The sequence below is a fragment of the Xenopus tropicalis genome, chromosome 9, assembly GCF_000004195.4.
Source record: "Xenopus tropicalis strain Nigerian chromosome 9, UCB_Xtro_10.0, whole genome shotgun sequence".
Lineage (NCBI taxonomy): Eukaryota > Metazoa > Chordata > Amphibia > Anura > Pipidae > Xenopus > Xenopus tropicalis.
The window spans coordinates 6,710,370-6,721,270 of record NC_030685.2 but is presented as its reverse complement, the minus strand read 5'-3'; the positions used below and the strand labels follow the sequence as shown (position 1 = coordinate 6,721,270).

The window sequence follows — 10,901 nt, the reverse complement described above, 5'->3', positions numbered from 1 at the left end:
TTAAGATATGGAGATATAAATTAAGGAAAGCCCCAGGTCTGGATAACAGGTCCCATACCTGTGTATATACAAGTTGGGGGGCTATTCTTTAGAAGGGGCATAATCTTGGCAGTAGGGCCCGGAGAGGTGAGGAAGACAAGCCACGTGCAGAGTATAATCTAGGCGGCCATGGTCACAGTAGCAGATTTGTTTGTTTAAGTCGCTGGTCAGGGTACGTTTACAAAACCCAATGCGGTCATCGTCATATTTATTATCTTCGTCCCAAACTTCGATCTTCAGCTCTTCCCCGGGGCTCAGTTCCACGACTCCCAGATCAAAGCGTTCGTTCCAGACGGGGTTATTATTGTTCCACGTGGTGGGTGTCACCGCCTTTGTAGAACGGAACAGGACTTGCACATACGCGTCGGTTTTAGACCCATAATCCCCCCAGAGACCTGAGGCTCGATTGATGGTCACCGCCAGCTTAGCAAGCCCTCTTCTGGTTGGGCAGCAATTTGCATTTCTGTCAGGGCTTTGGCTACAGACACACGAACACTCCGCCCCCTGGTTTGGGTAAGTGCCCCCTGGGCAGGAACAGTTCTTCCTCAGAGCCTTCTCCATGATGTAATCACTGATAGCTTTCCTCAGATTCTCCTTTTGTGGCCCTTTGAATCTCACTAGGTTGTGAACGGACTCCAGGGAGTAGGTGACAATATCTGGGTGGGACTTCAGGCTCTCCATCCATTCTCCGAAAGCGGCCGTACTGCCATCTTTACTGACGTCGAAGGAGAGGAGATCAAAGGTCACTTTGCCACCAGATATCTGAGATGCGGAAAAGAGAGAGAGTACATTTTTTTTACATACTTAATTGATATTTAAAGGGGAACTACGACTTCCAAACCAAAAAGAGCCCCACACAACACAGAAACCCCCAATATACCTGTCACTGTAACCAGTTCCTTCAAAAAGTAGGAATAAATCCCATTTTTATCCAGCTACAAAATGGTTCTTCTCTTTCTGTATCATTTGAAATCCTGGCAGGGGAGGAGGGACTAAAACCCTGATGTTACAAATTGTAACAACTTCTCCACAGCTTACAGACAGCATGCAGGAACTACTAACCCACAATGCATTGCACTGGGATGTTCCTTTCCTTATTGACATCACGTGTGCAGCAGGGGATTGTGGGATTGGGAGGAGGCAGGCTGAAGGCAGGCTGAGGGACAGGCGACTACTGTTACATTTTATTTGAGTCACAAAGTAGTCAGCCGGACCAACAGGGGGCGGGGCTTATGGAACTGTTCCAAACCATATTATCATGCAAAATTGCTTGAAATTATGTTTATTTTTCAAAAGTTTACATTGTGTTTGGGTGGAGTTCCCCTTAAAGGATAAAGAAACCTCCCGTAGACCGTTTTTTTTTTCATTCCCCAATTCTTCGCCCATAAAGGGCCTCTTTCCATCACCCCAACCCCATCTAATGTTCCCCCATAGGTTGCCCCGTTGCCTCTTACCTGGCCCAACAAAGCAGAATAATGGTGTAAGCCCGTGCCGGAACTGATTGGTTAGATGGACCATTCCGACTGGAAGCTGATTGGGGTCTGGTTTCTATTGGACAAGTTCCTGGTCTGCAATCAGTGCCATGCAGATGGATGTGTTGCACCCCAAAAATGCTGGGGCATCAACCCCATTGCTCTACTGCTTATTGGGCTAGGAATGCATATTTCATTCTTTTCCCCTATAAATGGATAATACTCATCCTTGGTCTGGTAATTCCGGGACTTTTAAAAAAATAATGGCATTTTTTTTCTCTATGAGAAGCTTAATGCATTTTGTTGATATCAGTGGTATCAGGCTGCCAATTACTTTCTTATCTGTGTTCATTCAAACCCAAAAAAACATCATTTATGTCTATACCACAAAGCCACGAGAGATGATAGAGACCCAGATAAGAGAAGTCAACATTTAATCTCTGTGGTATCACTTGGCTTAGGTTCAGCCTTAATTATATCAGTTTATTCATCTCTGAAAAGGGCTTAATGACAATTTATATGGGGGCAATAGCTGGAGCACTGAGATGTATTAAATTGACCCCCCTACGGGTCATACACAGTACTTTCCCCATCATGCAGAACCGCCCTATTGGGTTTATTTAATGGTTAAATGATTCCCTTTTCTCTGTAATAATAAAACAGTACCTGTACTTGATCCCAACTAAGATATAATTACCCCTTATTGGGGGCAGAACAGCCCTATTGGGTTTATTTAATGGTTAAATGATTCCCTTTTCTCTGTAATAATAAAACAGTACCTGTACTTGATCCCAACTAAGATATAATTACCCCTTATTGGGGGCAGAACAGCCCTATTGGGTTTATTTCATGGTTAAATGATTCCCTTTTCTCTGTAATAATAAAACAGTACCTGTACTTGATCCCAACTAAGATATAATTACCCCTTATTGGGGGCAGAACAGCCCTATTGGGTTTATTTAATGGTTAAATGATTCCCTTTTCTCTGTAATAATAAAACAGTACCTGTACTTGATCCCAACTAAGATATAATTACCCCTTATTGGGGGCAGAACAGCCCTATTGGGTTTATTTCATGGTTAAATGATTCCCTTTTCTCTGTAATAATAAAACAGTACCTGTACTTGATCCCAACTTAGACATAAATAATCCTTATTGGATGCAAAACAATTATATTGGGTTTAATTAATGTTTTATTGATTTTTTAGTTGACAATGTATGGAGATCCAAATTACAGAAAGACCCCTTATCTGGAATACCCTTGGTCCCGAGCATTCTGGATAACGGGTCCTATACCTGTACTGTATCTTTTGTTATTACTAACCTGCCAGTCTTTTTCATTGAAGGTCTTGTGGAAGCTCTCACCACGGGTGGCTTTCTGGCTCATTTCCTTGCAGGTTTTGGCTTCAGCGTTGGCCTCCATTTTGCCTGTGACAGAAGCAGAGGCCTCCAAGCTGAGACAGTCCTTCAGTTCATCCAAAGACAGGCCATCCATGGTCGCTTGGCAGGTTCTGATGGCTGTGACCTCTGACACTTGGCCTCCCACCTCAGCTTGGCTGATATAATGAGTGCCATAAACTCGAATGAACCTGTAAAACGTTTGCTGTGTGCCGGTGTCGTAAGTCTTGGGCAGGTCTTGTAGCTCCTTCCAGAAATGATTGCTTAATGGAGGCTTGGGTGTGAGGCGTAAGCTAGTGATTGGAAGAACAATATCACGTGTCACTATATCTATCTGCATTTCTGTTCTGGGGAGCTGTAGTCCAGCAACCTCAGGGTTTTATTCTTAAAGAAATAAGCACAATAAAACTTTGCCAAAAATTTTCCCCAAATCTCCAGCTTTAAATTTGAAAAAATCCTCCAGCTGAACTGTGTAAATCTGCAAAAAAGTTTTATTGAGCAATATTGCTTTAAGAATACAACCCTGATGTTGCTGGACTACAGCTCCCAGCATGCCTCCCCCTTCATTATATGTTACACTATTCTGGGATTTGTAGTCCAGCAACAGCTGAGTAACGTTTGGTTGAGCCGCGCCAGGGTCGGACTAGGGGGTGAAGGGTCCACCGGCGCTCCTGCCCCTCCCCTAATTCCCCCCCCCCACAGGGGCCCCCTAATCCCCCTTGCAGGGCCCCCCACCCAACGTTCTCCCCCTAGCACGTGTAATTTAACATGTCGGGAGGAGCGATCGGGCAGGGGGAGCACCGGCAAGAGTCAGGTCTGGGCCCAGTAGAGCCGGGGCCCACCGGGATTTTTCCCGGCGGCCCGGTCCGACCCTGAGCAGCGCTGTGCAGCAGGGTTTACATCCCCTTTATCCAAATTAATAGATTATTTTGCAAGGGTTGAGGAACTTACCTGTAGTAGAGACATTTGAGCTGATGTCGAAGAAAACTGTAACGGTCACGATTAGTTTTACTCTCCACAAACTTGGCCAGCTGGGAGTGGGATCCGGCTAGCACTGCTTTTACATTTCCCACGGGAGCCTGAAGCTCCAAACCTGCCTTCCAGTCATTTTGCACTCCTGATGAGGCATCCTCGGCCAATGAGACGGAAGAACGGGAGACGTCACTGGTAATCTTCCTAGAGCAGGAGCTGTAAGGCCTCCAATCGGCAATAGCAAGGGGCAGCTTCTGCCGGGCATTGTTCTTGTGTGGGTTATTGCACACCCTACACTTCTTGTTCTTACCGGAAAACCTATGCATGTCTATTACGTAGGCCTCTGTCCTCTTCAAGGTTACAATGTCAAATCCTATTCCCAAAAGGCTGTGGCCGGGAATGAAGGTTGATTTGATGCATTCATCACCTTTGGCAGGTTGACATCCGTAGGTAAGCGGTGGTGGAGTAGAAGAGACACATGGATGTAGGCCCAGAAGGATGAGAAGGAGAGGAAACATGCTTTGGTGGTTGTCTGGAAGGTTCTGTGCTAGAATAAGAGAACACAGATATCGTGTTAGGGACGTCTATCAGAAGTCTAAGGGTGAAAAACCAGCAGTTTGTTCATTTATTATCTGATGCTTGGTTGACATTTGCAACTTTCATAACCACTGTTGTGATAAGTCACCATGGTCTCGTGAATAAGTACAAATGTACAACTCTGAGTAGATGCTGTCCAGATAGAGGCTCCAAAACTCTTGATGCATCAAGTGCACCTTTAGGTTGTGGGTATAGAGGCGAGACATTTTGATATTATCTTCTTTAATCATTGGTTTGAAAATAACCATAAAATACTGTCAGTAGATGTATATGTATGTATAGTTTCATTTATAAAGTGATGTACAGTCTTACTAAATACACACAGGGAGGACAAGGGTTATAATAAATACAATAAATAAGTATAAATACTCAGGGAGTAAGTGCCATGGGGTATGAGACACAGTAGGAAGGAGGTCCCTGCCCCATAGAGCTTACAGTCTGTGGGTGGGTAACATACAGGCACAAACTGGAAGGTAAGAGTGCACCAGGTATGGGCATTTGCCCTTAAGTGCAGAACTGGGCAAAATAATGTTTTAGTGCTCCAGAAGGTACAGTCTGAGTTTTATCTAAAAGAGAGTGGGTGAGTGTTCCCTACGGAGGGATCAGGGATAGAGTTCCAGAGGGAAGGAGCAGCGAGATAGAAAGGGTTAAGCCGAGAGAGTGCAGTGGGTGTGGATGGTGTAAAAAGATGAAGGCTCTGAGAGGAGCGGAAGAGACAACCAGGAACGTGCAGGGAGACCAGTGAAGAAATGTAGTGAGGAGCAGGGAGACCAGTGAGGGAATGGAGTGAGGAGCAGGGAGACCAGTGAGGGAATGTAGTGAGGAGCAGGGAGACCAGTGAGGGATGTAGTGAGGAGCAGGGAGACCAGTGAGGGAATGTAGTGAGGAGCAGGGAGACCAGTGAGGGAATGTAGTGAGGAGCAGGGAGACCAGTGAGGGATGTAGTGAAGAGCAGGGAGACCAGTGAAGAAATGTAGTGAGGAGCAGGGAGACCAGTGAAGAAATGTAGTGAGGAGCAGGGAGACCAGTGAAGAAATGTAGTGAGGAGCAGGGAGACCAGTGAAGAAATGTAGTGAGGAGCAGGGAGACCAGTGAAGAAATGTAGTGAGGAGCAGGGAGACCAGTGAAGAAATGTAGTGAGGAGCAGGGAGACCAGTGAAGAAATGTAGTGAGGAGCAGGGAGGCCAGTGAGGGAATGTAGTGAGGAGCAGGGAGGCCAGTGAGGGAATGTAGTGTGGAGCAGGGAGACCAGTGAGGGAATGTAGTGAAGAGCAGGGAGACCAGTGAGGGAATGTAGTGAGGAGCAGGGAGACCAGTGAGGGTATGTAGTGAGGAGCAGGGAGACCAGTGAGGGTATGTAGTGAGGAGCAGGGAGACCAGTGAAGAAATGTAGTGAGGAGCAGAGGAGTGAAGGGCTTTGAACATTAGCAGAGGGATTTTTTAGGCTAACCTTTGCTTAACAGGCAGTCAGGCTATAGAGAATATGGGGGGCTGAACAGGTTCCCTCTTAGGAGAGAACAGGAGAAGTCTAGCAGCAGAGTTTAAGGAGTCTGGGAGGCCGGTTAGTAAGAGATTGCAGTAAGCGAAACAGGAAAGGATAAGGGCATGGATTAGTGTTTACTCGTGAAAGAAAAGGGCGTATTTGGCAATATTGTGTAGGAACAAGTGGCATACTGCAAAAGAAGCATTGGGGGTATGGAGAAGATAGTGGATGGGTAGTGTAAAGGACAGAGGAAAAGTAGATAGGAAGAAAAAAATGGAAGGAATTTGGAAGAGATAATAGGAGAACAGAAGAAACGGGAATACAAGAGGGGAAAGGAAGGGAGGTTAGGGCAGAAGATGGCATGGAAGGCAATAAAGTTATGGAGAGAAGAACAGAAGAAAACAATATGAAAGGAAGGGAAATATATGGCAAGTATATGGAAGACTTGAAATGGCAGAAGGGAGGAGCAAGATGTGTGGGGGGTAAACTAAGAATGGGTTTCAGAATGAATTAGTCGAACACTGGTGACCCTTATTGTTGGCTTTCAGAGGCAGAGCAAAAGGAAAATATATATATATATCTCAGCAAGGATTATGCATAATGAAAAATGTTCAAGATGAGATCAGCCCACTAGTGGCCCAGCTGGGGGAATAACACGTAGGCTTCTGAGGTATTACTCGGTAGCATTCAGCTGTGGGAAATGGTGAGGTTGGGGGCATTACACACATCCTTCCCAGAGGTGATGGGAAATATAACCCCCAGCTCAGGATGTGGCTGGATTTCCTTGCTCTCGGGCTCACTCAGTGGTTGACATAGATGCGACATAGAGCAGATCTGATTCATTCTAAATGGGTAAACATGGTTTTCTGATCCAAACTACCAAACTGAAAAGCTTCCCCACATCCTTGGGCGCTAGGATAAAACATCCTACCTGCCAATAAGATGAGTCTTCTGAACAGTTTAAGGACTAATACGTATAGAATTACACAACTGTGTTACATGGAAAGGCTCCCAAATGATTATAGCGCACACAAAATATTTACTAGCAAATACTTGTACAGATATGGGATCTGTTATCTGGAAACCTGTTATCCAGAAAGTTCAGATTTCGAAAAGGCCATCTCCCTTAGACTCCATTATAAGCAAATCATTTTTAAAAATGATTCCCTTTTCTCTGTAATAATAAAACAGTACCTGTACTTGATCCCAACTAAGATATAATTACCCCTTATTGGGGCAGAACAGCCCTATTGGGTTTATTTCATGGTTAAATGATTCCCTTTTCTCTGTAATAATAAAACAGTACCTGTACTTGATCCCAACTAAGATATAATTACCCCTTATTGGGGCAGAACAGCCCTATTGGGTTTATTTAATGGTTAAATGATTCCCTTTTCTCTGTAATAATATAACAGTACCTGTACTTGATCCCAACTAAGATATAATTACCCCTTATTGGGGGCAGAACAGCTCTATTGGGTATATTTAATGGTTAAATGATTCCCTTTTCTCTGTAATAATAAAACAGTACCTGTACTTGATCCCAACTAAGATATAATTACCCCTTATTGGGGGCAGAACAGCCCTATTGGGTATATTTAATGGTTAAATGATTCCCTTTTCTCTGTAATAATAAAACAGTACCTGTACTTGATCCCAACTAAGATATAATTACCCCTTATTGGGGCAGAACAGCCCTATTGGGTTTATTTAATGGTTAAATGATTCCCTTTTCTCTGTAATAATAAAACAGTACCTGTACTTGATCCCAACTAAGATATAATTACCCCTTATTGGGGGCAGAACAGCCCTATTGGGTTTATTTAATGGTTAAATGATTCCCTTTTCTCTGTAATAATAAACAGTACCTGTACTTGATCCCAACTAAGATATAATTACCCCTTATTGGGGGCAGAACAGCCCTATTGGGTTTATTTAATGGTTAAATGATTCCCTTTTCTCTGTAATAATAAAACAGTACCTGTACTTGATCCCAACTAAGATATAATTACCCCTTATTGGGGCAGAACAGCCCTATTGGGTTTATTTAATGGTTAAATGATTCCCTTTTCTCTGTAATAATAAAACAGTACCTGTACTTGATCCCAACTAAGATATAATTACCCCTTATTGGGGGCAGAACAGCCCTATTGGGTTTATTTAATGGTTAAATGATTCCCTTTTCTCTGTAATAATAAAACAGTACCTGTACTTGATCCCAACTAAGATATAATTACCCCTTATTGGGGGCAGAACAGCCCTATTGGGTTTATTTAATGGTTAAATGATTCCCTTTTCTCTGTAATAATAAAACAGTACCTGTACTTGATCCCAACTAAGATATAATTACCCCTTATTGGGGCAGAACAGCCCTATTGGGTTTATTTAATGGTTAAATGATTCCCTTTTCTCTGTAATAATAAAACAGTACCTGTACTTCATCCCAACTAAGATATAATTACCCCTTATTGGGGGCAGAACAGCCCTATTGGGTTTATTTAATGGTTAAATGATTCCCTTTTCTCTGTAATAATAAAACAGTACCTGTACTTGATCCCAACTAAGATATAATTACCCCTTATTGGGGCAGAACAGCCCTATTGGGTTTATTTAATGGTTAAATGATTCCCTTTTCTCTGTAATAATAAAACAGTACCTGTACTTCATCCCAACTAAGATATAATTACCCCTTATTGGGGGCAGAACAGCCCTATTGGGTTTATTTAATGGTTAAATGATTCCCTTTTCTCTGTAATAATAAAACAGTACCTGTAATTGATCCCAACTAAGATATAATTACCCCTTATTGGGGCAGAACAGCCCTATTGGGTTTATTTCATGGTTAAATGATTCCCTTTTCTCTGTAATAATAAAACAGTACCTGTACTTGATCCCAACTAAGATATAATTACCCCTTATTGGGGCAGAACAGCCCTATTGGGTTTATTTCATGGTTAAATGATTCCCTTTTCTCTGTAATAATAAAACAGTACCTGTACTTGATCCCAACTAAGATATAATTACCCCTTATTGGGGGCAGAACATTATGTGTACATAGTAAGACCTCTTATATGTACCCCATTCCCTGACTCTCTACCTACTCTAGGCCAGGAGTCCCCAACTTTTATACCTGTGAGCCACATTCAAATGGAAAAAGTGTTGGGGAGCAGCACAAGCATGAAAAAAGTTCTAGAGGTGCCAAATAAGAGCTATTTGGTAGCCCCTATGGGCACTGGCAGCCTACAGGAGGTTCTGTTTGGCATTATACTGGGTTTTTATGGAACCAAAACTTGCCCCCAAGTCAGGAATTAAAAAATAACTCCCTGGTTTGGGGGCACTGAGAGCAACATCCAAGGGGTTGGGGAGCAACTTGTTGCCCCCGAGACACTGGTTGGGGATCACTGCACCTGTATATAACTGTATGTATGGATCTGCTCTCTTGCCCCCCCCCCCCCACAGATACCCAGTGTCAATAGCCTGATTCTATAAGTTCTATGGTCTCTAAGCAAACCCCCAAGTATATTTATATATAAAACAGAGAAGCAGACCTACCTGAGCCTCTCTCTGCGCTTCTGCTAAAGGGAAGATAATGTTCTTTGTAAATGGACCTGAGACAGGATGTGGACGGGGTGTCAGTTTGTGACGTGATATTCAGACACTGAAACTACGGGGGCTGCTCTGAGGGGCCCGGGTTCCTAGTGAATAATACTGATACAAACAAATAGCAGAGAGGATTCTAAGTGTTCCAGGGTGCAGACCTACCTACCTGCCTGAGCAACTTCCCCTGCTCTATAAATGTGTTACATAGAATATAGCACCTTTCTTATTTGCCCTGAGCTGTTACAGATACTGTTAGCCACAAACGGCTTTGTCTTAATTCTGTTTGTGAGATGGCAGTAGGTACAGAGCCACAGAACCAGGCAACGCCAAAGGCTATTTACATTCTGTGGGGCTGATTTTTTTTAAATTAAATGGGCACTAAACCCTGCTGTACTGCACTGTTTAATCAAACTTTACTCAGATGTTGCTGGACTACAGTACAAATCCCAGAATAATGTAACATATAATGAAGGGTGAGGCATGCTGGGAGCTGTAGTCCAGCAACATCAGGGTTGTATTCTTAAAGCAATATTGCACAATAAAACTTTCCCAGCTCTCTAGGCCCGTGGCAGGAGAAGTCAAAGATCTGAAGGAAAATCTTTCCAAATCCAGTATTCCAGTTCAGCTAGCTCCTTCAGGCAGGCTGTGCTCCTGTTGTAGCACTAATTGCATGTAGACATCATATAGGATAATGGAGGACACCTGACACTGCAGGGCTTTGCTGCACATTAGTGTTTATTAGTGGGTTCCACTACATGTTCCGGGCAAAGCGCTTTTTCAAGTGAACAACATAACATCTAAACAAATAACATTTAAGTGTTTACAAGACTCAAGTCCAACCTCCCCTATCACAGCATTGGTTCCAATCCATCCAAGGGAGGGGTTACTGCTCCAGGGTAGTGATGGGCGAAAAGTTTCGCCAGGCATGGATTCGCGGCGAATTTCCACGTTTCGCCATTGGCGGATTGTTTCGCGAAACGGATGAAAAATTTCGCCGCCGAAAAATTCGCCGCACGTCCAACAATTGTCGCCGGCGTCAAAAAAGAATAGTCGTGGGCGACGAAGCAAGAGCCGCGCGACGAAACAAGAGCCGCACGACGAAACAAGAGCCGCGCGCGACGAAACAATAGCCGCGCGCGACGAAACAATAGCCGTGCGACAAAATAATAGCTGCGGGCGACGAAATAATAGCCGCCCGACAAAACAATAGCCGCGGGCGACGAAACAAGAGGCGCGCGACGAAACAAGAGCCACGCGCGACGAAACAAGAGCCACGCCTGACGAAATAATAGCCGCGCGACAAAATAATAGCCGCGGGCGACGAAACAAGAGCCGCGCGA

At 43.9% G+C, this 10,901-nt stretch overlaps 1 protein-coding gene across 1 annotated transcript; it reads right to left on the bottom strand.

Annotated features, from left to right (window-relative positions):
- On the bottom strand, positions 1-4,424 carry LOC100492973 (perforin-1). Its single transcript, XM_031893357.1, has 3 exons — positions 3,861-4,424; positions 2,836-3,202; positions 1-801 (listed from the first exon to the last, which is right to left on the bottom strand). The coding sequence occupies exons 1-3, from the start codon at positions 4,397-4,399 to the stop codon at positions 82-84; spliced, it is 1,626 nt and encodes a 541-aa protein (XP_031749217.1). The 5' UTR covers positions 4,400-4,424; the 3' UTR covers positions 1-81.
- Between the last annotated feature and the right edge of the window lie 6,477 nt (positions 4,425-10,901).

Excerpts from the sequence above, each read along its gene's own strand:
- LOC100492973 (XM_031893357.1), bottom strand. The coding sequence starts at position 4,399 with ATGTTTCCTCTCCTTCTCATCCTTCTGGGCCTACATCCATGTGTCTCT. Across the intron at positions 3,203-3,860 it reads CTCAAATGTCTCTACTACAG|CTTACGCCTCACACCCAAGC; the intron begins GTAAGTTCCTCA and ends TCCAATCACTAG. Across the intron at positions 802-2,835 it reads TCAATGAAAAAGACTGGCAG|ATATCTGGTGGCAAAGTGAC; the intron begins GTTAGTAATAAC and ends TCCGCATCTCAG.